Source organism: Sander vitreus, chromosome 8, assembly GCF_031162955.1.
Source record: "Sander vitreus isolate 19-12246 chromosome 8, sanVit1, whole genome shotgun sequence".
NCBI classification, from domain to species: Eukaryota; Metazoa; Chordata; class Actinopteri; order Perciformes; family Percidae; genus Sander; species Sander vitreus.
Genome location: NC_135862.1, coordinates 29,607,836 through 29,635,388, shown reverse-complemented (window position 1 = coordinate 29,635,388; position 27,553 = coordinate 29,607,836). Strand labels below are relative to the sequence as shown.

The 27,553-nt window shown below is 40.2% G+C and overlaps 1 protein-coding gene across 1 annotated transcript; it reads right to left on the bottom strand.

Annotated features, from left to right (window-relative positions):
• Positions 1 to 682: 682 nt before the first annotated feature.
• Positions 683 to 27,553, bottom strand: nrn1la (neuritin 1-like a). The gene is made up of 2 exons (XM_078256168.1): positions 27,410 to 27,553; positions 683 to 1,797 (listed from the first exon to the last, which is right to left on the bottom strand). Exons 1-2 carry the CDS (start codon positions 27,481 to 27,483, stop codon positions 1,500 to 1,502), a joined length of 372 nt encoding a protein of 123 aa, XP_078112294.1. The 5' UTR covers positions 27,484 to 27,553; the 3' UTR covers positions 683 to 1,499.

Here is a 27,553-nt window from a genome sequence, read left to right as displayed (position 1 = left end):
AACGTGTACTTAGCTTACTTAAGTACTTACTTAACAATGTAAAACCTTTAAAACACCCAATAGTTCAATTTCTTGTTCTTGGGCCTTGGGGTTTCTAGTGATTAGTGGTTCCCTAAATGACAAAAGTATTCGTACGCTATATTTAGTTTATATAAATCCTTGACGGTACAATACAAAAAGTATTCTTCTGTAATGATAATGATAAGAGGGATATGATCTAATTTAGATTTGTTTTGAAAAAAGTGGGTATGACTTGGCAAGCATTTGGTGATTTGGAGCTGTAGAGGACTGTTGGCCTTCACCCACAGCTAATCCTATAATAATAATAATAATAATAATAATAATAATATGAATATGAATATGAATATAATGATACGAATAAGAATAATAATAACTAATAATGTTAGATTAGGAGATGGATGACAAGGTAGAAATTCATAAATGACACCGCAACCACGCACTTTTGGAAATATAAATGGAAACACTTTTGCCAACTGATATTCACTGATACTCCTGCTAGCTAGGCAACCTACAAGCTAACACTAACGCAAAGTGCAGTTAAGTGAAGATGGGAGGGGTTAGCTAGGCACCCCTAAACGTGAAATTTTTAGGTTTGGGTTATGATTAGGGTATATTTGACAGACAGCAGGAATAATTTTTAATTTTTATTTCACTGTGTATAACTGTGTATAACTGTGTATAACTGTGTTTAACTGTGTTTAACGTGTGTTCAGCACTGGTGTTTTTGAGCAGCATCTTGCTTTGCTTTTTTTGCTTCTTTTTTTTTTTAGAATTTCCATCAAACACATTTCTTGTTTGTCACAGAAACAGGGGCTTCAACCTAGGCAGCATTCAGAGACAGAAGGGAATGAGAAATGGAAAGTTAGCCAACCGGAGACTTCTTGTAGAACTTGAGTCAAACTGCAAGGTAGGTACAAGAGCAAGCCAGGTTTGTTAGATTTACATAACTATCAAATGCTTCATACTGTAAAGCTGATAAAAGTATGAGTTAAGCTGGTCGTGGCATCTGGCCTCCTCATCACTTAGTTTTTCAGGTTTATCAAGAAGGATGTTATTATTTATTATTATGTCTCTCTTACTACTCTCAGGAAGCTTAACTCCACCTGGAACCATCATAAACAAGCACATACTAACTAGACGTAGGGGGAAAGGGGATAAAGACAGATGGCATGAGACTGCTGTATGTATCTGTTTAACTATGTATGTGTTTGCAGGTCTGTTTGTACAGTGATTGAGCATCTCTGTATGCATTTTGTGTGTTTCCAACAGAGAGACATTAAAACGCAGAGAATATGCATGATGCGGCACAGGCAGTTTAAAGATACATTATCGGGCCTCTGAACATGCACTTAAAAATATTCAACCCCTGGCAGAGCAGATGGGGAGAAAAAAAACATTGGAAAGTCTATGGACTTGTGGAAGAAAAAATACGCAAAAGTTTATATCTATTCACACCAGTCCCGTTTCTTTGGGGGTAGCTATATCCAAAACCACAGCAGCAGCAGAGGAGACAGGAGCATGAGAAGGTGGAGGCAGCCTGCCAGATGGTCAGCGCACCCTCTTAGAGACTCCTGGCTGATCTCTTCCTGGTTGGGAGAGCCATGCGGGGAGACTGAGGCCGCTGGGTAGTTGTCGCGGTTGGAGCACATGTCGTAGAGGTTTCCGGAGAACTGCATCTTCTTGGATTCCTGACGGAGAGATTCCCAGACAGCTGCCGCTTCATCCGGACAGCCGGCCATCGCCACGTTGGCACAGTCATGGAACTCATCCCACGACCTGAAGAAAGGAAGAGTAGTAAGAAAGCGATAAGGAGACAGGAGGACACCTTCAGACAAGAAGACATATTATATAATCCCGCAAAGGGGAAATTAAATTTTTTATTATTGTTTACTAGTGCTGGGTACCATATTCAATACTAGTCCAAGTCAAGACCGAGTCCAACAAAGTTCGAGTCCAAGTCAAAACCGAGTCCAAATGAGAGACAGTGAAGATCGTATAAAGAAAGGGTCAAATCAGGCCATATTATTTACATAAAATATAAAATGGAAATGTTCCCATTCTTGAACTTATTACTTGTCTTGAAGAATTCATAGTACAAAATGCTCGCTGACATTGTGTCTGTGGCCTAAATGAAAATGATTGATACCTGATGATTGAGGTATGTGATGCAGCCAGGTGTATACCAGGCGACCAATCTCGATGCCTGTTCTAGATGGATTTTGAATTAAACTAATACCTGTTTTCTGAATGAGCGGGCTTCATCAATGGTTTTGATTTGAAGGAGGAAGTTACTTTAGAAAAAAGCATGTAGTGCTAGACTCGGTCGAGATCAACTAGAATATTTGGCGAGCCCAATGGCCGAGTCCGAGACAAGTCAGAGTCCAAAGGACATTGAGGAAATTTTTCAGGGGAAGTTCCCTTAAAGTGCTCATATTATCCTTTTTGGCTTTTCCCCTTTCCTTTACTATGTTATATATCTTTTTGTGCACATTATAGGTTTAAAAAGTGAGAAAGCCCAAAGTCCACCCCAAAGGGACTTACCATCTCCAACAGAAAACACTGTTCACAAACTGCTCCAAACAGCTCTGTTGTAGTCCAGCATTTACTTCCGTGACGAACATGCGTCACTTTGTAACACACGTTATAATGCTCGCCTAGCTGCTAGCATGGCACTGCCTCATACTCTGCAACTGAGAAACTAGAAGTACTTACTGCGCATGTGCGACTCCCAACAAAGATGGTACAGAAGTGAAATGCCTCACTCTGTAGCTAAAACAGAGAGCTCAACACACAGGGTGAAAAGAGGAGCTGCAGCAATGTGCAGTACAACAAATATATGGTGTTTTCTGAAAATTAAACCACATAAACCTATTCTGGTAAAACCTCTAAATACAATTATGAACCTGAAAATGAGCCAAATATGAGCACTTTAAAGCTTTAGTGTGTAACTTTTTGATATTAATAAATATCTGTTACATTCAAGCTCCACACACTTTTAACACACATTTCTCAGCATGGCTGTGTTCAGAAAATGGTGTCATCAGGTGACTTTCCCACGCAGAAACTCGAGTGAAGATAATTACCTCTTCTGAAGAGTCCATGTTTTTTTTAGGGCTGTCAATCGATTAAAAATGTAATCTAATTAATTACATACTCTGTGATTAATTAATCAAAATTAATCGCATACATAAATAACGGTGCCTGAACCGATACTTTTTAAGAAAGTAAAAAAAAAAAAAGAAGGGTACTAAACAACAGTTGGTGACATTAAAGAACGGCTTGTTTATTGCTAAGGCCATATGGTCAAAATTAAATGATTTAATAATAATGTATAACAATAACTTATTTCACTAGTAAATCGCTATTGAACGACAAAAACAACCACCAGATGGGAAAAGGACATTTACAATAACTTCAAATGCGTGGGGCGCGCGTGCATGATTACGTAAAGCTTGTATCATATGGACGAGCCGACAGTTTTGTTGTCATTACTTAAAATTCCTCATGGGGGTGACAGAAACTACGCACTAAAGCTTTAACTGACACAAGTAGTAGAGTAGGAGTAGGAAGCAGTGGCGCCGCCAGCCGTAATCCTGTACGCAGTGTTCGCACATTTTTTCTGTGAGACATGCAACGCATCTACTGATAACAATGCGTAAATGCGCACAGGAGCAGCAGCAGACAGCAGCTTGGTTCTGCTCTCTGCTCTGTTCACACTACTAATTTTCTCATTAATTATACGTTGTTTAACCAACAACCCATCCACTCTTAATCAGAATGTTAATTTTTTATGACTCGATCTGTAGATAAACTGGTTGCTGGACGCTGAATATCGCTAAACCCAGGGACAGAGCTAGCATGTTGTTTGAATCATGTGTGTTAACATGGACATGAATATTGCGGTTATGATCATATTTGGGATATGATGTTTACATGGCACACAGAGAAATCAGGTTATTCATCATTTTCGTACAGGCTGGCTGACAGCTGTCTGCTCTGAGCACATCCATCCACCTCTCTCTCTCTCTCTCTCTCTCTCTCTCTCTCTCTCTCTCTCTCTCTTACAAAATGCTTCAGTAAAATATTTTTATAATCTGGGCATTATGATATGATAAAAGTACACCAGCACACTCTCATACACATTAAATATTATAAGAACAGCTGATTTCTGGCGCAGTAAACCGCTTCAGTGGGCGGGCGGTTCTTGTGCATAATAGAATAAATAAATAGAATCCTGCCAGCGCCACTGGTAGGGAGTAACGTTTATTTACACTGCGGAACAGAACGCAGCTTTAGTCTTGCTCCACCCCAACTGGATACAGACATTTTCAGTGCGTTCATTAGCGATGTAAACCATTCAATTCAATTAACTTCAATTTTATATATAGTATCAAATCATGACAAGAGTTATCTCAGGACACTTTACAGATAGAGTAGGTCTAGACCACACTCTATAATTTACAAAGACCCAACAATTCCAGTAATTCCCCCAAGAGCAAGCATTTAGTGCGACAGTGGCAAGGAAAAACTCCTTTTAGGAAGAAAAATTGGGTGGTGAGAAAAACTTCCTTTTAGGGAGAAACCTCGGACAGACCCAGGCTCTTGGTAGGCGGTGTCTGACAGTGCTGGTTGGGGGTGTGATGAACAATGGCAAAAATAGTCCTAATAAAGATAATGGAACAATGACCAGAAATAGTAGTAATTGTAGTAATTCATGGCATAGCAGGGCACTGCAGGGCGTTACAGGATGTAACAGGGCATAGCAGGGTGACCGGGACAGCTACAACCATGATTTAGGAAATCCTAATCCAAGGAAACATGCTGAGCAAAAGAAACACATAAGGACTCCGGGGAATAAGCTCCCCAGAGCTAAGTTAGTAACAAGTATTTCTGGGACAAGGATGCACACAGATGGAAAGGGAGAGAAGAGAGAAACTCAGTGTGTCAAAGGAAGTCCCCCAGCAGTCTAAAACTATAACAGCATAACTAAGAGAGACAGGTTAAGGAGAGGAGCCTGGTCGGGCTAGAACTCTCCCCTGCCGGATCGGGCTGTACTGGCCTGCCTCCCTCTACTTTGATTATATCATTGGTTATATGGTAGATTAATCTGACGACTATGAAGTGAAGCAGAGAAGAGAAGGGGTGTTGTGTCTGCACACCCTCCCCCGCCGGTCTAGGCGAATGCTGCAACTCCTCACTCCCTAACTATAAGCTTAATCAAAGAGGAGAGTTTTAAGTTTACTTTTAAATGTGGTGATGGTGTCTGCCTCCCGAACACAGACCGGGAGCTGGTTCCACAGGAGAGGAGCCTGATAGCTGAAGGCTCTGGCTCCCATTCTACATTTAGAGACTCTAGGAACCACAAGTAACTCTGCATTCTGGGAGCGCAGTGCTGTAGTGGGACAATAAGGGACTATGAGCTCTTCAAGATATGATGGTGCTTGACCATTTAGAACTTTGTAGGTCAGGAGAAGGATTTTAAATTCAATCCTGGATTTTACAGGAAGCCAATGCAGAGAAGCTAATACAGGAGAAATATGATCTCTTTTCTTAGTTCTTGACAGAACACGCGCTGCAGCATTCTAGATCAGCTGGAGAGTCTTAAGGGACTTATTTGGGCAACCTGATAGTAAGGAATTACAGTAGTCCAGCCTGGAAGTAACAAATGCATGGACTAGTTTTTCAGCATTGTTTTGAGACAGGATGTGCCTAATTTTGGCAATGTTATGAAGATGAAAAAAGGCTGTTCTTGAGGTTTGTTTTAAGTGGGTGTTGAAGGATATATCCTGATTAAAAATAACTCCTAGATTTCTCACAGTAGTGCTGGAGGCCAGGGCAATACCATCCAGAGTAACTATATCTTTGGATAATGAGGTTCGGAGGTGTTTAGGGCCCAGTACAATAACTTAACTTGTTTGAGTTTAACATCAGAAAATTGTAGGTAATCCAGGATTTTATATCTTTAATGCATGCTTGAAGTTTAGCTAACTGACTGGTTTCGTCTGGCTTGATTGATAGGTATAATTGGGTGTCATCCGCATAACAGTGAAAGTTAATTGAGTGTTTCCTAATAATATTGCCTAGAGGGAGCATATATAAGGTGAATAGAATTCATCCAAGCACTGAGCCTTGTGGAATGTCATGGCTAACTTTAGCATACCTGGAGGATTTATCGTTAACATTAACTAAATGTTCCAATCTCTGTAACAGGATGGTATGGTCAATAGTGTCGAATGCAGCATTAGGATCTAATAAGACAAGTACGGAGACAAGTCCAGTTAGAAAGTCGTTAGTAATTTTCACCAGTGCCGTCTCTGTGCTATGATACATTCTAAATCCTGACTGAAAGTCCTCAAATAAACTATTGCTATGTAGAAAATCATATAACTGACTGGCGACTACCTTCTCAAGGATCTTGGAGAGAAAGGGAAGGTTAGATATAGGTCTATAGTTGGCTAAGACCTAAGACCTAAGGATTGAGGGTGTTTTTTTTCAGAAGAGGTTTTATCACAGCTACTTTAAATGACTGTGGTACATAACTTGTTAATAAAGATATATTGATCTTATCAAGTAATGAAGTGTTAACCGTGGGTAACACTTCTTTAAGTAGCCTCGTTGGGATGGGGTCTCAAGAGACAGGTAGATGGCTTAGCTGAAGAGAACTTTAACATTAATTGTTGAAGGTTTATAGGATAAAAGCAGTCTAAGTATATGTCAGGTCTTGTCGTTCTTTCTAGCAGTCCTGCGTTTAAAGGTGAACCGTTAGAAGTTGAGGGCAAAAGGTGATGAATTTTATCTCGAATTGTTATAATTTTATCATTAAAGAAGCTCATGAAGTCCTCACTACTCAGAGCTATAGGAATAGATGGCTCAATAGAGCTGTGACTATCTGTCAGCCTGGCTACAGCGCTGAAAAGAAACCTTGGGTTTTATTTTTCATTAGGTCTTATTTTCTTCTATTAATGATGAGTAATAGTCTGATCTGGCCTTCCTATAGGTTTTTAGACTGTCTTGCCAATCTAAACGAGATTCTTCCAGTTTGGTGGAACGCCATTTACTTTCAAGTTTTCGCGAGGTTTGTTTTAATTTGCGAGTTTGGGAGTTATACCAAGGTGCTAGTTTCCTTTGCTTCATCTTCTTTTTGAGGGGAGCAACAGAGTCTAAAGTCGTCTGTAGGCAGGTCGTAGCACCGTCTACAAAATTATCAATTTGGGAGGGACTAAAGTTAACATAAAGGTCCTCTGTTATATTAAAGCATGACATTGAGTTAAATGCTGTTGGAATATTTTCCTTAAATTTAGCTATAGCAATGTCAGATAGGCATCTAGTGTAGAAGCTTTTATCTAATTTCGTAGAGTCGGGTAGTAAGAATTCGAAAGTTATTAAAAAATGGTCTGATAATAAAGGATTCTGCGGAAATACTATTAAATCTTCAATTTTGATACCATATGCCTGCACAAGGTCGAGGGTGTGGTTAAAACAGTGAGTGGCCTTATGCACACTCTGACTGAAACCAATTGAATCTAGTAGTGAGTTGAAAGCAATACTAAGGCTATTGCTGTCAATGTCCACATGGATATTAAAATCACCTACAATAAGAACTTTGTCTGATTTAAGGACTACACATGATAAAAACTCAGAATTCAGATAAAAATTCAGAATACGGACCTGGAGCTCGGTAAACAACAATAAATATAATTGGCTGTAATGTTTTCCATGTTGGATGTTCAAGATTAAGAACAAGGCTTTCAAACGTGTTATCATTTAGTTTAGGTTTAGGATTAATTAACAGGCTTGAATCAAATATGGCTGCAACTCCCCCTCCTCGGCCTGAGCCTCTAGGAATTTGAGTATTACAATGACTGGGAGGAGTGGCTTCATTTCGACTAACATATTTTTCATGGCACAGCCATGTTTCGGTAAGACAGAATAGATCGATTTGATTATCTGATATAATTTTGTTTACTAGTACTGCTTTAGAAGACAGAGATCTAATATTTAATAGTCCACATCTAATTTTCCTATTCTGTTCTATCATTGCAGTGGTAGTTTTAATTTCAGTTAGGTTGTTAAGTATAGCCCCTATTTTGTTTACCTTTGATTTAACCGATCTGAGCCGGGGGACAGACACCATAGACTATGAGTGGGCGACTGCTCCAACAGAAGCACAGAGGAGCGTGTAGCACTGCACCTCTGATTACTAATATCATATTTGGGTTGTCATGGTTTATGACCGTAAATAGGCAACCTTGATGAGGGACATGCCATGTTTTTCTTGAATTTTCAACTTGGCCTGGATGCCCTGACATTTGACACCTTAAGTATGAAGCACACTGGCAAATAATCTCCTAGAGACACATGATTATGTGACTAGTGTATTTAACTAATGAAGATCTAAACAGACAGCTCTGAAAATAACTGGTGGCGATGCAGTGACAGTGAAACATTCGTTCTTTCACTGAGTAAATCCAATTCAATCTATTTGTTTGCTCCCTTGAGTTCTCTTTGCCGTTGCCAAGAGACCATCTGCTGATCTTCACTTCTCTGGGAGCAAAGGTTGCCCTGTGGGTTAGTCTAAAACGTGAAAAAAACCTTCATTAGTTCAGGGAATGGAAAAGCTGTCATGAACTGGGTGTTTGTTGAACCACCGATGTGTTTGAAACACTTACTCAGACCTGAGAAGAGTAACAATAAAGGGAAATACATTTAAAAAAGGAAAGAGTAAAGAGGAGGAAGGAAATATGATGAAGGGGAGACAGAAGGAAGTCATCTTACACAGAGCTCTTTTGGATACAAACATCTTTTTTCAGTAAATCAAAGCATTGAACTTCATTCCAATAACCTTCAAGCTTCACATCTAAAGCTGAGTCTATCTGACTTTAATTGGCTGCTAATTCTTCCTCTCATCATGAATGTGTTGGCTAAGTTGTCTCTGAGGAAATACTGGCTGAGTGTTAAGTAGAAGAAGAGGGAAGGAGGGCAGGTGGAGAAAGCAGAAGCTGATAGCTCTGTTCGAAATGTGCCTGACACAGAACACGTAAAGTACTTTAACACAAAAAACATACAAATCCATTTAGTTAATATGAACAGCATGTCACTTTCTCACTGGCATAACAGAGGGGCTTTGTGTATGTCATCCAGGCAAACAAGACATGCGTCATTTTTGTTCTATACTACAGGTGCATCCCAAGTCTCTTATAAGATATCTCGCTGCTCGCTTGAACCGGAAGTCTTTGAACCTTTGTGAAGACCGTCTCAAAGCTTTTAATCCTGCCCCGAGGAATTTGGTTGGGGTCTCCGAGGAGCTATGAGCGAGAATCCATTCCGGCCTACCCGGAAGCCATGCAGCTGAAATCCGTTGCTAACTCCGCCCATACAGCTGACAAATTCACGCGGCGCTTCAGAGGAAAGGACGTATCATCCCTCTAAAACACATCCTTGTATCCTCTCTCCTTGCATAATTTCCTCGCGTCTCTCCCATGCTTCCTCGGTCTTAGACGCGAGGAAGGTGCAGCAAGTGAAGGTAACATGGATGAAATTCAAGGACTTGGGACGTACCCAAGGACTGCTTTGTGTTTAAGCTAGTCTCGCATAGCCAGACCTTGCTCTACAGTGCTGCGGAAGAGGGTCCGCTAGTCCACACAGCCTTCGGGGATGGGAAAAAAACATGCTCTGGTTTACTGGCATTTCTTGAAATCAATCACGATTGTCTTGGGCAGTGATAAGCGCCGAGCGGAGCCACGGTGCCTCTGCAAAATAGCCTCGGAAGAAACTTATTTTGGTGGAACATGTGTACGTTCAAAAGTTGTTTTAGTCGTGCAACAGAAAACCCAAATTGGACAGATAGTCTAGGTAGCTGTCTGGATTTACCCTGCAGAGATCTGAGGAGTAGTTAACCATAGTCCTCAGAAATACACCGGAGTTTAAAATAACAACACAAAGAAAACAGAATGTAATACTAATAAATAATAATAATTTATACTTTATTAATTCCGCAAGGGAAATTACAATGTTTTCACTCTGTTTATTATTACGCACTACACTGTCGATAGACAGGCACCCCGAGCAGTTGGGGGTTCGGTGCCTTGCTCAAGAGCACCTTGGCAGTGCCCAGGAGGTGAAGTGGCACCTCTCCAGCCCGATTTGACCGGGACAGTCCTGATTCTGAGTTGCGTGTCCCGAGTCCCGACAAAAGCCAACCACTATGAAATTGTCCCGGTTGTAAGCGATTGCATAGCCGACGTGGTCTTATTATAGCCCGATCGTTAACTAAACCCATGTAGAAAGACTAATAAAGCGTCCAGCGTATGAGTTTAACAATGTGTGTGTGTAATCTGTGCAGCCAGCGTTGCAATGCCTCTTGTTATCTGTCTCGTTTTAACCAGTCCCTCCAGGTCCGCTGGAAAGTCAGCGGACGAGCGCTGGGTGGAAATGTTTCGCGCATTTCAAAAGCAGGGAGATTCCGTTAAAAAATGTAGGTCTCCTTTGTCAGTTCGCCATGTGTCTACCGGGCACAAATGCTCCCGTTGAGCAGATCTGTTCGTTCATCAACAACACATGGACTGACGAGAGGAACCGTATGACCATTCCCACCTTAAAGACGCTACTCGTCACACGGGCCAATTTTGCTGACACCTGTGCACAATTACACAATAGGCTTTCAGCCAAAAAATCGATTCTTGAGCAAATTCACTCTAACAAATACTGTATATGGAATGAATGTTTCCAATAGGGAAGCTATCTGCTCTATCAAATGAGATCACATTTGTGTGTGTGTGTGTTTGTGTGGTTGGTTAGAATAACACTGGTAACACTTTACGGTAAGGGTAGGCCTATATGAATTATCATGAATTCATGAATGCATGAAATGATGCCTATGTATTATTATGCATTATGTAATTAATGATTTATGGGTTACTGCATTCCTTAATATCCCATGAATCATCAGGAATTGACGTGTTCATAGTCTGTCATTCGTGACCTCATACATGAACAACACAACTAAAGCATTAGGTACGTGGGCACATCATTATGAATTATTAAGCATGATCATGATTATTTATTTTTCTGCAAAAAAATGTGGTCATCACTGCGCAAATTCTGATTTGAACACAACTTGTGCGTAATGATGTACCCACCTTACCTAATGCTTTAGTGGATGTGTTGTTCATGCATGAGGTCATGAATGAGAGGCTATGAACTCAATTCCTGATGAGTCATAAGATATAAAGGAATGAAGTAATGCACAAATGAATTCATGCATTAATTCATAATTCATGTACCCTTACCATAAAGTGTTACCATAACTTTAGCACAAGCCTGTGGCAGCAGTTCCAAATAATTCGTTTAGTGCCACGCAATGAAAAATATCTTTTCATAAAGTTTTTCACAAATTCAGGGTGCATTTTTCCAAAGAATGCTTTAATTCTGAAAAATAAAGTTGGTCCCACACGAAACTCACTCAATGCCAATTATTTCTTAGATATGTAGGCTACATACCAAGAGAATTCATGAATATTAACTGAGATACCCCATTATGTTGTGAGCAGTAGGCCTATGTGTGCTGTTTGTGTCTACGTCTGACCTGGGCTGGCACATGTTCACGTTAAAAAGTGTGTGCGTGTGCGTGCACGAGCACTACGGTCACACGCAAAGTGACCCGGTTTTAGTTCCGGGAAATCTGGTCACCCTACACTAGCAGACTCTGAAAAGACTTTGAAAAGGCTAAAGTCTGACACCATCTCACATCTAATCGTCATTTTGTCACTGAGTTTTTAGTCACAGATTATAAAATTTGCAATGACTGGGTCACAATTTGCAAGACTACAACTAGATTAGTTTCTTTTTTAATAACCAAGCTAGCTAGCTACCTTAGCTAGTAGGTTAACTTGAGGGAAAAGTTTGACGATTTTCTGATCTGCCGTACATGGAGATGAATGGCGGCAGTACCTAGAGGTCTGCGTTTACATGACGGTTAAACTCCTGTTGGATGACTCGCTTCAGAAGGGTTGAAAATCGGCACCTTTCCCTCTTTAGCATTAAGCTTAGTGAGACGCCATAGCAACCATACACAACACTGCTCTACCCTGCTTCCTGTTTGGTGCTGGAGGGAGTGCACCCATTGGTTGTTGACAATGTTCACATGATTTAACTTCAATCCCAAGACTTTTACTGCGATAATATTGAACACGTTTGATTTTGTCAGAACGTCATGATGGGAAAAAGACTGATTCGGACTGAGTTTTATGACAACCTTACACCAAATGATTGAGACGACGGGAGTGCAACCCCAACTCTAGCAAGACATGATTTCATTCTGATATTAGAAATTTGTTTGCGACAGTGGAATCGCTTGAAATGTAATTTTGTGTCAGCAAAAAATGAACTCCTGAATCACAACTCTAAACCGAAAAATCCTTTTAACAAGTTAGAAGTGACACGTTTTCTTATCTGTAGGCCTACTGAGTTTCATTTTGAGGATATTTGTAGAGTACAAGTAGGCTACAGATATGCAAGCACAGACACGTATACTTTCTCTCTCCCTCTGACAGATCCCAGCACACATCTTCCCTCTTTGCTGTCACATACTGTACACACACATCATTTCTTCACAGCCACTTATTCACTGCATTTTGTGATAGCAAAGTGAGGGAGGCACTCATGAACACACTCACATGCAGCTTTATAAAATTAGCAGCAACCTTTACCACTGCAGGCCGAGACTCCCTTGATGACTCTGCGTGTGTGTGTGTGTGTGTGTGTGTGTGTGTGTGTGTGTGTGTGTGTGTGTGTTTGGTCTGTATCCAGGGCTAAAACACTCCAGTGGTCTAGATCTGACAGCTGGAGGAGGACGCCTACTTACCTGCTGGTGTGGGAGTTGCAGCTGATGGAGGGGAGGGGGTGGGGACTGCCAGCATCTGGCCATTGTATGTGTACCTAAGTGTGTATCTATGTGTGTGCATGTGTGTTTGTGTGTTTGAGAGTGTGTCTAACAGCAAGAGCCAGAACAAAGCCAGAAAAAGTAAGAGATGGTGTCATGTGCAGCGGTGCAGTTTTTGGTGTGTATGGGTCTGAGTTTGTGCGTGTGTTCCTGCTGTGTGTGTGTGTGTGTGTGTGTGTGTGTGTGTGTGTGTGTGTGTGTTTGTGCGTGTCTGTTCAAGTCACAGGTGGTGCAGAGACAGCAGAAACACAGCGATGACACTGACAGACAACCAACTGCTTTCACAATAATAAAACCTCCTGAGAATACGTCTGCTCTGCGGCTAACATGCTGCTGCTGACATCTGAAAACCAAACCTCCAAACCCCAGCTGAACTTTTTCCCCCCATTGTTTTTTGGCTTAAAAATAATGTACACAGCAATATGGTCATCTGGATGTTGACTAACTTTCATGTTGGATCCACGGCGAATATATGTGTGGAGGGGCCAGACCTTACTCCACAGTTCTGTGGAGATAGGTCTGGAAATGCAAGACTATGAAATGATTAAATAGTTTAACCTGTGGCCTACTTATAAGTAGAGGTGTTGAAATTAATCAAATAATCGATGCATTGAATCGTGGACATTGACGATGCTGCATCGATAATCGGCCAGGCCATAATAGATTATTTCTGTTTACAATTTAATGTATGCCTAACAACCTTTCTGTTTACATATTCTGTTATGTTTTGCACATTCAGTAAGTGCCATGTGCTCAGTGCTGTAGTTTTATGCATCCAATTTATTTAGTATTAGAGTACTGCAGAATGTTTTGTTTTTGAAGCTTGAAAAGCTATGAATTAAATATCCTATATGGCTTTAATAGAAAAATGTATTTGACGCATCGCGATGCATCGTGATGCGTCAAGATATCGAATCTTATAATTTTTTTTTTTTTTTTTTTTAACAAAACTAAATACAAAATCATGGCCCAGCCCAGTTCATAAGAGAATTTTTTTTTTTTAAATTATTATTATTACTTATACTATAATAATGTAGTGTAAGTACTTATTGTACATCATTAATCCTAACACAGTGAAGACTTCATTCATGAGTGAGACATTTTATTAGTAAGCCATTATAGTGTCAAATTAGCTTAGAACATTTAACAAATATATCCAAGTTTCACGTCATCCTTAATATCAGAGCTGGAAATAACTCAACACGGCTATAAAACATGTCTAAAACATCAGTTATGTTATGGGTATTTTTTCACATCCTATAGAAATCTTGTGAAAGCGACTATTCTGTCCAAGGTTGATGTATTTAGAGGTATAAAAAAAAAACACCTCTCATCTCTGGTGAATTGCATGTATTGAAAAGGAGGAAAGACATGAAAAGAATTCAGCTACTCCTGAAGAAGAGTTTGACAAAGCTTTTATATTAAAATCATCACGCATGAGCTGCTGTGGCCTTCATCAGGGTTACCGTGTTGACGTGCTTCAAGACGGCTTCCTTCACCTTGTTGAGGGGAAGAAAGAACTTTCTATTCCCCACCCACAAAAGACTTGATCTTTATTTCGCAGCTGCGATATCTCAGCAGTAAGTGACTATTTTTATACATGTTAAATAACCTACTTTGTGTAGAATTTGTGAGCATCAGAGGATTTTACAAAGCTATAATCACACTTTCTTATATGTGGCGGTTTGTTTTGTAGAAATAACAAAGAAAATAATTGAAACTCATCCTTCCTGCCCCTCAAAATAATTTCTAAACCTACATGATAACCAGGAAGAAATGCACAACTTGGGAATATTATGCTTTCTTTGTTTGGCAGCAGTTTAAATCCTAACTGCTGCATCCTAAATGAGCTGAAAGTGACTTTAAAGTGAGGAAGGAATAGGAGTAGACGCTGCAATGAGATGCAATGCAAGCCTGAATGGCCTTATCTAAATCTGCAGAGGATAAAAATATAAAAGCAAATAGAAAGGCTGCTTTGGAAGACGACTGAGTGAAAGAAAACCAAACCTTGTGAGAGAGAGTTTTCTGATAACGATCGGTAGACTCCAGCTTTTGTTTGCACGACTGCAACCAAGGAAACAAATGCCACATTTTTTACTGTTTATACTTTACAAATTCTTTGGGTAAAATATCTAAATAAGGAGTTTTCTCAGTTATGCTTTGACTACATCCTGTCATTTAGGAGAGACCTCTCTTCAGACTGTCCATTCTAATGTTTTTTATTGCATAGCTTGTGTATTGTGATACAATTAATTTTTTCTACGACATCTTTCAGATGACAAACTATCTTTGCTATCTTTGATTATTATTGATCCACGCTCAAAGTGTCACTAACACTGACACTGCATGTTTAATTTGGATTTTCAATTGAGTCCAGCTCATTCACACTGTTTTGTTTGTTATCAGAAGAGCTCACTGACCCTACTGAGGAAAGGCGCCTCATCTCTTCTGCATAGCATCGAGTTTGTTAAAATCTCAAGCTGTGGTTACTAGGGACTTAGTCTCGCATTACCAGACCTTCCTCCACAGCGGTGCGGAGGAGGGTCTGGCTAGTCCACACAGCATTCCGGGATGGCAGAAAAAAGTGCTCTGGTTTATTGGCATTTCTTTAAACCAATCACAATCGTCCTGAGCACGAAGCAACGGCGCCTCTGCAAAATAGCCTCGGGAAGGAACTTGTTTTGGTGGAACGTGTACGTTCAAAAGTTGTTTTAGTCGTGCAACAGAAAACTGAGATTGGACAGATAGTCTAGCTAGCTGTCTGGATTTACCCTGCAGAGATCTGAGGAGCAGTTAACCATAGTTTAAAATGACAACACAAAGAAAGTAGAAGGTAACGGGACATCCGGCCAAAATGAAAGACATCCAGCGGAATTTCCGGCGGCACCGGAGCAATCCCGGAAGTGGAACGCTGTGGATGTAGACTACTAGGGACTAAACTTCCCTAACCTTAACTAAGTATTCATTTAAATAGAAAGGTGGCTCTTTCCCTAAAACATATCAGGTCGTTGCACCCCTCGTTACAAAATACTGACCAAACTAAAAATGATTCATTTTTAATTAATTATTATCTTTCATGTATTTCTTTATTCAGTTAGCCATTCATTTATACTATCTGTAATTTGACCTTCCCAAAATGATGTGGTGTTTCTAAGCCCTCTCCACACACTCAGGAATATAGTTCTGGGTTATATTGTTATTTTTATGATGTTAATATTATTATTTAAAAACTTATGTAATCTTTTAAAAAAACTAATCCATTTGTAATATACCCACAATGTGGAAGCTTGCAACTGTACGAGTTACTAAAACCGACACATTCACAGGGAAAAGAAAGAAAGAAAGAAAGAAAGAAAGAAAGAAAGAAAGAAAGAAAGAAAGAAAGAAAGAAAGACATAAGAAATATAAACATGACCTCTGAGTGTCTCCTCAATGGTAGTTGAGATGCTGGGAAAAGAAGAGCTTTGCTGCATTTTGACTGTTACTTAAGTTCACGCTGCCATGAATCACAGTTTTAGGAGTTGGAAGATTTCTCGCAATAAGGCCACCTGTATGACACCTGCAAGTATAAATACTATTAAATCAATATTAACTTGGAGTGTAAAGATTAACCAATAAGTATTGGAAAAAGAGATTTAGCTACATCGATACAGATCCACAGATTTGACCCAAATTCTGCTTTCATTTCAGAGAAAAATCTATTTTATACAGCCTAACTGGGAACACCACATTCAGAAGGACCACACTGACCCAGGGACTAAGCTAAATTAAAACCAGTTAGCAGCATTGTATCATTTTCCTAAGGGATAGGCCAGAAAGTTATGTTTTCTATTATTGATACAGTAGACATCATTTTCTGGGGTTTTACTGATTCAGTATATGACATATAGGAATATAGTCTGAGGAAACAACAGATTTTAGTCACATTTCTTTTCTTTTTTTTGTTTTTGATTATTTTTTGGGCATTTTTAGGCCTTTATTAACAGGACAGCTGAAGAAATGAAAGGGGAGAGAGAGAGAGGGGGAATGACATGCTGCAAAGGGCCGCAGGACGGAATCGAACCCGGGCCCGCTGCGTCGAGAAGTAAACCTCTATATATGGGCGCCCACTCTACCAACTGAGCTATCCGGGCGCCCATTTAGTCACATTTCTGTTCTATCACAAAATGTGAGTTCACAACCTGGCAACCCAAGCCTTCTTCTTAGTTATATTATAGCATACATGATAACGGCTTATTGCTAATATTCAACATGATTTTAACATTAATAAACTATTATTATTACTACTAATATCCTATAAACTCTTTATAACTTTGCCTTGATGTAAAGGGATACAGATTTTTCATCTGAACCTCCCCTGTTCTTCTTAAAGCTGCAGCAAAAGGTTACTGTTTAATTCTATAATGCCTAATTATTCTGTATCTTTAGCCCCAAATAATTCCTTTTCACCTCACCTCCTCTTGATCCACAGTGAATGACTGCAACTGCATAAAGCCTATTCTGACTATGAGGAATAAAAGCAGCGCTGCACTCCTGGGGGAGCTCTGACAATGGAGCAGCCTTGGCCTAGATGCAAATCATAGCCTCCTATACAGACTACACTGTAGCATGTATGTGTGTGTGCACGTTTGAGTGTGCACGTGCATGCGGCTCTTCAGAGGGGAGCGCCATGTTACCTCCTCATTAGGTGGCTCTGATAGAAGCGCTAAAACCATGTTCCTGATTGGAGAGAGGGAGGGAGGGAAGGAGCTGAAAAGAAAAACAGTGGAGGGATGGAGGAGGGTGAAAGAAGACGAGAGAGGGAGGGAAAGAGAGAGTAAACAAAGAGGAGGAAGGAAAAAGAGAGGGAAGCATAAAGGGGTGGAGAAAATGAGTGAAAAGTAATAGAAAGAAGAAGTGAGGCGAGGACACAGAGTGTAAATTGGGGAGAAGCATGTATGTGGACATGTGGATTATGTGTGTGTGTGTGTGTGTGTGTGTGTGTATGTGTGTGTGAGAGAGAGAGAGAGAGAGAGAGAGAGAGAGAGAGAGAGAGAGAGAAAGAGAGAGCTCTTATGTCACTGCATTAGGCAACACTCACACAAAGGTGGCTGGGTTGCAGGATTAGTAGTTTAATTGGTACCTCAAGGAATAGAAGAGATTTAACAACAGTGAAGTGGTAACACTGGTGGGCTGCAGGGCCATGGTGACACACACACACACACACACACACACACACACACACACACACACACACACACACACACTACTTACACAAGTTGTTATTCCACTTGTAAGAGAAATCTCTCGAACCATTCCGTTACCCTCATTTTAATCACATTTGAGCCCAAACTTTTGAAAACAAGAATCCTTTTGCATTAATTCACACGATACACGAGAAAAAGTGCTTGTCAGATTGGTCGAACAGCTTTGTAAAACCCCTCCCCCACACCTGGACGTTTGAAACCGCTGTAATAATCTTTGCATTCTGACGAGGTCGGACAACACATCGTAGGAACTAGCTCTTTTCAAGTATAACCTAACCATTAGGTGCAGTGGTGTTTTGAGCTAAATGCTAATTTCCGCATGCTAACATGGTGCCTCTACATCAGACGGCAGCGCAGCCCCCCTGCCGACAGACCCAGATTCCGCTGCCGCCTTCGACCTGCACTCAGAGCGCCGGGAGTCCTGAAAGTGGAGTAAAGCTTAAACCAAGATATCAGTGAGATGAGACTGCAAGGAGAGGCTCACAGAAGCATATATTTAGGACAACTTCATTGGGTTTTCTTGTAGATCTCAATGAAAATGTTTCTTAAACCAGTGTTCCCCAACCCAATTGATTATAAGAGTCTGAAAGATGTTTTATTTTGATTATTAAATGACTGGATTCTCTCCCGTCTCTTGCACTTCTCTTCCTCTTGACACATGTCACGTGATATTTACCGCTCAATGATGCCCACAAACTTGCTAAAAAATTTGTAAACAAACTTTTTTGCTCACGGGAAAAGGCCCGTGGAGGAGGAGACAGAAGAGGAGCCTACAACTTCAAAGAAAAAATAATTTAACAGACAATACCAGGAGTCCTACTTAAAATATGATTTATCGCAACAGATGATTCTCATGTGCCAAGCCCGCTCTTCATAATATGTGGCGACAAGCTAGCAAATGAGGCAATGAAGCCTTCAAAACGTATTCGGCACATGGAGACCAAGCACCCCGATTTTCTGCCGTGACAGCAATCAAAACAAAATCACGGAATAAACTGGACATAAGGAACACACTTCGGTGTGTCACTGTCTCCCGTTACCCCTAGATGGGACCGTTTGGTTGCACAGAAACAAGCACAGGGCTCCCACTAATACATCGTTAAAGGAACACGCCGACTTATTGGAACTTTAGCTTATTCACCGTAACCCCCAGAGTTAGATAAGTCCATACATACCCTTCTCATCTCCGTGCCCGTTGTAGCTCTTTCCGACGGCTCCAACGGTAGCTTAACCTAGCACGGATCCTGAAGGTAATTGGTTCCAACTAGCCTACTGCTCCGAATAAGTGACAAAATAACACCAACATGTTCCTATTTGTATAGTCACAGCGTGTACAAATAACAAGATCACATGAGACACAGCCGTCTTCTAACCGTATATAAACTGGGAACTATAGTCTCAGAAAAGCGAAGCATTTCTACTCTCTGTCTGGTGCTTCTCAGGTGCAAGCATATCACTCCGCCCAAGTAGCAGAAGTAGCAGTGCTTCGCCTTTCTGAGAATATAGTTCCCAGTTTATATACAGTTAGAAGATGTCTGTGTCTCATGTGACCTTGTTATTTGTACACACTGTGACTATACAAATCGGAACATGTAAATAGGAACATGTTGGCATTATTTTGTCACTTATTCGGAGCTACAACGCGCATGGAGATGAGAAGGGTATGTATGGACTTATCTAACTCTGGGGGTTACGGTGAATAAGCTAAAGTCCCAATAAGTCAGCGTGTTCCTTTAAGCTAAATTGTGTTTTTCATGCATTTGTTTTCATATTATATATATTATTAGATATTTGTTTTCATGCTGGTCATATAATTTTATTTTGTCGGGTCCACACCTTGAAGACCGGTCCGTGAAAATATGTCTTACATGAAACCGGTCTGTGGCGCAAAAAAGATTGGGATTTCCTGAATTTCCTGGAGTCAGTAATGTCAGTAAGCGGTGAAATATAGAGCATGTATGTCATCGTTTGCAAAAGCTTCATTCATAATGCAGTAAGAAAAGAGTGCTGGTCACAATTCCTGTTATATCGCATAAAATAACTACTTAACCTATTAGTTCTGCAGTACAGCAACTATATTTATTACAACTATTTGACCCCTTTGGGTGATACTGTTCCCAGTATCTGTTTACAGTATGCTATTCTGTGTACTTCAGGAGTTCAATATAATTTTGGCACCGTACAAATTTCACTCAACAGAAACATTGCTCTTAGATAAGCGATCATATTCTAAGGACCCCTCACACATTAATGGCTCCCTTCCCTGGTCGAGAGGGTATGACTTCTCTGGAAGATGGATGACAGAGGTATGTATAAATAGAGTGGTGAGCGGAGATGACGGAGGGATAGGGAGGGATGATGGATGGATACAGGATATAGAGAAATAGAGTGGTGAGAGAAAGAAAACGGGGGGAAAGACAGAAGGGAAGTGAGAGATGTTCTGCATCTTTAATCAGCGTCATCAGGCCTCCAGCCCAAACAATGAGAGGCTAAAAAGAGAGCTGCAGAGTGAATATATAGGCTGCGAGAAGAGAAGAGGCAGCGCTGCTCAGGAGTAAATGTTCAAAGTTCAAATCAAACAAAAATTCTCTGAGAAATCAGTATATCCTTGGTGTTTATTTTGACTTGGATAGCCTAAATTATTTGGTCAAAATTGTAATAACCAAGTTTGACATTTTGTGGAAATATGTTTATTCGCTTTCAAGCCGAGAGTTAGATGACAGGACTGATAGCTCTCATGTCTGTGTGTTAAATATAAAGCTACTGCCAGCAGCAGCTTTTCTTTAATTTCCGAAGGCCGGGCGTCTGGGTAGCTCACCTGGTAGAGCATGCACCTATATATAGAGGTTTACTCCTCGATGCAGCGATTTGGTGTTTCATGTATTGTTTTTTATGTTTTTGTGTTTGGTGAGTCGAAGACAAATTTCCACCCTGGTGGATAATAAAGATGTGCATTTTTGTATTTTTAAACATCAGTACTTTAAAAAGTATTTATCATGTCACAGAAACCACTGAGAGTGAATCTTGTGTTTTAGATGTGATTATCATACTGTCGGTGTTTTTGTTCCGGCGCTCCTCTGCACAGATCTGACACCGCCCGGGAGACTTTTTTGGTTCATAAAATGTACCTGAATTCACAAATATGTAGGATATTACTACAGACATTTCTGTAATTGTATGTTGCAACATCTGCTGTATGTATTATCAGCTGGAGAGTGCAGTGCGTGCTTGACGTCGCTGTTTGCAGAACGTTATCGTTCAGCAGTGTGGATGCTCACATCATTATAGTTATAGTTATGGTTAGAGTTATCGTTCTTGGTGTGGACAGACCTTTACTCTGCACTTGCTTTTTGATTATTACAAATAAAGCAAAATGATCATCTTAAAATAGAAGACATACTTTCTCTCACATCACATAAATTATGAACAGGTAAGTAAGTGGTCTTGAAGAAGATTCTTTTTTTTTCTCTCTCGGTTTTGACTGTCTCTAATTTGGACTCGGTCTTGACTCTGTCTCGACACTGGTCTTGGACTCGACAAAGGTGGACTTGACTACAGCCCTGTTGCATAGACAGTATATAAACTAGGCCAACAGATCCCGTTGCTCTGGACGGCACTTTTCTGGTGATGGCTGAGCGTTACTGCGCAGCCGCCAACTGAGTTCGAAGACGTAGATGTGACGTTAGCAAGCTGTTTGAAAGTTGTAAGTCTTCTGGTAGCTGTGCCAAGAGAAATCTCAATCATTTCCAATCTTACAGAGACGGAGAGCGTAGGTATATGTAAGGAGATAACATAGGCACAGGCTAATTATTGCTAACTAAAATGCCTTAGTAATTAAACTTAAACAGTGAATGTAAGTCGAAACTGCCTGCGAGCTTCTCCTGTACTATATGGTAATTCCTCTACTGTGCGACAGTAAGTCGCTTGGTCATGACACAATCGTTAGCCTATTTTTACAAAAACGTCTACTACGGAGCCATAATGTGAGATACAAGGTAATGGAGCCTTTTATACATTGTCGTGTTTCTTTAGAAATAAACATTGGACAAATAGAGTCTTTAAACGCTTCAGATGTAAAGTTATTCGCTGTCAAAGTGGCGCCAAAATGAATGGCAGTCAATGGAATGCTAACGGGAGGTGATGGCTTGGTAGCATCAAAATGGCGCCATAGGAGCTATGCATTCTGGGGAGAGGCTTACCCCCTTGCCCTGTTGTCACGTTTCTGTCTAACTATCAAGAATGCTATGCAGCTAGCAGCGCAAACTGTGAGTCATGATTGGACAACTCAAAAAGCTCCCCGGTATGTGATTGTCATGATTGGATGACTGGTTGTCAGTCAAACTCCTTGCTATGGCAACATGTAACATTAAAGACCCCTGATGAAGCCTCATTAGTCCGACCAGACCACCACTATGGCTGTGTCTGTGCCACGATTAATCACTTTTGGATTTAAAAATGCAAGAAGGAAATAATCAAACTTCTGAATGAAACAACGCTCAACAATAACTTTAACAGTAACTAACTAACAGCCAGGCTACAACCTCAAACTTTGTTTGTCATTTGAAGACTCATTCTGAGCGGTGACACAAGGTCTGATCATTAGCCTGATACAGTCACAACTAACTAACGTTAGCTTGCTAACAAACTTTAGCCCGACATGCAAATATCAAAACTGAATTGGCTGGTCCACATGTTTATAAAGACCGGATACTACAGGTAAGAGTGCTCTCTTGCTGATCTTGGGTGTAAAAAAAGGTGACTTGATTTGGAACTTGACTTGTCTTAACTAAGGACTTGACTTGACATAACCTGTGACTTGACTTGCCCCCAAAAAACTCAAGACTTGCTTGAGATTTGGACCAAATGACTTGGGACTTACTTGGGACTTGAGCGAATATGACTTAAGGTCACAACATTGCAAATCAGTGCTTACGTTAGCATGCTAACTAGACAGCCTAGCTTCCTAGCGTCTACTTTCCGAGTAGAATACAAACTTAACAGCTCGATGGGTCCTCCCAAATGTTGTAAAGAGACAGACATTTTAAAATTGTTTAGAAGGTACATAACCAACACTATGTGGACTTGTTGAAAAAGGGGTAAACGGTCTTGAATCAACGTCCGTATGCTATACAGGGTTATGACATGCTCCAGTCTATAGCAACCACAGATGTTGGCAGTGCGTCCTAGCCTAACACTGGCTTTCAAATGTCACAAACACCTGAATCATAGACACCATTTCCACTTTTGAGAAATAGAGCCCATTTTGTTACTTAAAATCTTTTGTTATGAAGCAGCAAAATCAGGAAATGTAGTGTTTATCAGCAGTAACTTAACACGACTCCTAAAAGCAAACATAAAGTGTAAAATAAAACTGAACTTCAAACCACAGACATTCAGTACAAAAGTACTGAGAGCTGAACACACAGAGACTTTTAAACATTTCTTTCTCTCCTGCACAGATGTCTGTTATGTTTCTTAGTCATTCAGGTCATAGTATCCAAGGAAAGTTAAATTCGAAGGCAAAATCAGCCTTTGGTGTTCATAGACTACTACATAGTGGCCTACACCGTTGTGGGGGAGTTATACTTGTACTTGTCTGTGTTGTTCTAGCGTATCTCTTTAAGAGAATAGCAGAGCCGGTATTTGTGTATGCATGGGCAGTATGTGGTAAAGCGAGTGAGACGATGCCGTGGAGATAGAGAAACAAAGTGTCTCCCCTGTGCTTTCTGACCACGGTTGGAAAGTTGTAGCAGGAAAAGTTAACCCAATGTTATGTCTTTTATGGAGGACAACCTGGAAATGACTAGGGGGGAAATGTGACGCTAAAAATCCAAAGCCTAGCGGACTAATCACAGTTGCTGTGATGTGTAGTTTGTGGGTAAGTAGACATCAGGCTATGGCATAGAGTACGTATCTATACGTACCTACCATGTAGATTCAACGCAAAATCATATATTAGGCTTAACGAACAACGCGGTATCAACCATCTTGACAGCCACCCCACAGAGGTTAAATAGAGAGGTTTCCCTACCATGAACTGATCAAGTCTCTCGAATGAGAGATGAAACATCTTTAAAAATCTTACAGAGGATTAAAAAATACACGATGGACTCTTCAGAAGAGGTAATTATTTTCAATCGAGTTTCTGCACGCGAAAATCACCAGGCAACACCATTTTGTATACCTAGCCATTCTGAGAAATACAGAGAGAGTTGTTTGGAGCTGATAGTCTTAATTAGCTTTGTAGCATCTCATTTGGCAATGACTTGAATGTAACGGACGTTCATTAATATCAAAAGGTTATGCACTAAAGCTTTAATACCAGTTGTAAACCGCCTCAAAATATGAGCAAAAGTGGAGTACAAGTAGGTTTTCCTGGTCATCATTTGTACAGATACTCAGCGGTAGGCTAACTTTTCTGGTAGCCTACCTTTTCCGGTAGCCTACCTTCTCTCTGTAATACTTTTTTTTTTAAATTTCAGTTCAGTTTATTTAGTAAAATAAGTCCAAAACCTATTTATCCTATTCACATATTTAGAATATTTTCTGACAGCCTGTCAGTCTGTCACCAGGGCATAGAGAACACCGTTTTCTCGGAGAAGTGTAATCACACTGCAGCCACTTTTCGGCTCGCCATTTTATCATATTGCAGCGAACGTTGTCTGCGTGGAGTTTTGAAAAATGTAACAACACTTGCGACAGCTTTATCGGCATTGCCCTCACTTACGTAACAGCAGCAGTAAAACTATATTTCACACACACATATGATGGTAAACTTAGAAATGAAACTGCTATAAGTGTCGAACCAGGGGAGATCTGTACAGATCAAGGTTATAATTGTTAACGAAAACTAACGAAATAATGAAAACTAGGTGGGAAAAAACATTGTTGTTAACTGAAATAAAAATAAAAACGAGGCATTACAAAAAAACGATAACTAAACTAAAACTGCAATTGTACTGTTGTACTGTTTGCAAAACTAACTAAAATAAAATAAAATTATCGAGTAAATGTCCTTAGTTTTCGTCTTTGTCGATGTCTTTCATAGAACAAATATATCTTTCCGACCATGACATTTCCCGTAGATATGTATAGTTTCCGACTGGGAACCCAGAAATCCTGACATTTCACGTCAAATTGAAAACAACATAGTCCATGCCCCTCGCCTGGCATCATAGCGGTACCGAAAGTTGGAAGAAAGCGGAACCTATTTGATTCTGACTGTGTCAGATAAAAGCAAGTGCCTTGCAGTGGAAGGTGGTAAAATATGTGGACAATTTATTACAGGGAAAAATCCCACGAATTTGAAAGTACATTTGAGAAGCGCACACAAGCTAGGAGGCTAACCTAGCTTACCTTAACAAGGTAAAGGAGAACGCAAAGTCCCCTTTCCCCGAAACAGAAGCTAAAACCGGTACAGGGCATGGATGTATGGATACGGGACCAGGCAGAATGACAGAGACAACAGCAGGACAGAGAACACTACAGGAAGGCTTTCACCGGCGACCCGAAAGCTGCTGGTTAGTAAATACGCAGGAACACCAAAAGCGGGAGGAAGCGTGGGTTAATATGTGGATTGATACTGGGATGTCGACACAACTGTGTGAGTCGATTGACTTCAAAAAGTTCGCCACTTTACTCGAACCAAAGTTGAAAACACCTGTTCATGTCTTCTTTAGTCTGTTGGTTATTTAGGTTTTTTTTCCTGGATCACGTTACTTACACATTTTGCACATACTGCGTCTTGTGTAGACTGTTTACATATTTATGACCATATGTAGGCTACATTTTATGTACTGGTGTTATTGTTGAATACAATTGTATGATTTTGTTGAGTTATTATTACACAATACTTTTTCTGACCTTTTTGAATCCCCCGATTGAACCCATATTACAAAAAAAGACTAAAACTAATAAAAACTAAACTAAAACTAAGCATTTTCAAAAGAAATAAACTAAACTAGCAAACCCGCTTTAAAAACTAATTAAAACTAAACTGAATTTGAAAACAAAATGTCAAAACGAAATAAAAGTAAAAACTAATGAAAAATGCAAAACTATAATAACCTTGGTACGGGTCATGGATCATGGAACTACGGTCACTATCAATTTATTGCTCAATAAAAAATGTATTTAGAAATAGAAAACGTTACACTTCATAAGGTATTGTATTCACACAACACATACACATACAACACAAGGTATAGGATGGGTCCGGATTGATTTGCCGTTTGGTCAGGACTTAAAGAAACCCTGCCCTAACCCATCCTTTACAGAGCCACTAACATGGATGTATACTGTTAGTCTTGTAAACAGAAAGCCTGCTTATGAAGTATATCTCTGACTAATGCATTCATTTTGACCTTTTTTATAATTATGTCTCCCTACTTTATGGATTGTCCATGCTAAATTGCTTCAGTACCTCTTTAAAGAAAGCTTGCATATTCCTCTGCTGCCAGTCAAATGTATCGTACAGGCAGCTAATGTTCTCAGCAGTATTCTCATTCATGTAGGCAATAACACTGAAGAGTCTATTTTAAAGCATGTGTAAATGTAACATATTTAAATTGCACACAGGTTATATACACTACTAGCACATTCTAAAGCCCTTGATTCTCTGTTACAATAGCCATGCGACATGCATGCAATGTTTCAATTTGTGTCTATGGTAAAATTGTCATCATTCATCATTTATGTTCAAACACAGCTATTTAGGAAATATGATTCTTATACCTGCATGTTAATGAGTCATGAGTACATCCAGTGAGGGATTAGAGAGCGAAGACTTTGATCTGTGGTATTGTACGGATGTAAGTGCCGTGCCCTATTGATATCAGATGGCATTCTGACTTCTTGGAATTGTAAAATGCTTGTCTAAACTATTCTTTCCAAAAGCCTTGCATACTCAGTTCCAGCTCAAAAATGTGTAGCGCCTTCCCCAGAGAGATGCTGTCTTTGTTTTCTAAACTATCTCTCCTAAAGTAACTGGATTCTCACTGATGCTGATCTAACTGCCCTGTGGGGTTTAGAAATGCATATTTAAATGCTATGCTATCAGGGCTCAGTGCAATGGGATTTTTATAGAAAGTGTTTGCTTCGTGTGTGTGTGTGTGTGTGTGTGTGTGTGTGTGTGTGTGTGTGTGTGCGTGCGTGCGAGTGTGCATGTCTGTGCATGGCACTGTATATGTGTGTTTACACCGACCTGCAGATGGAGTGTATCTCATGTGTGTCTTCATTCTTGCGGGCGCTGTCCGTGAGACTGTCGCCCAGAGCCATGAGGCACTGAGCGAAACCCTTATAGATGGAGTGACACCTTCTGGCTGACGATGCAGCAACAGGGCACGGG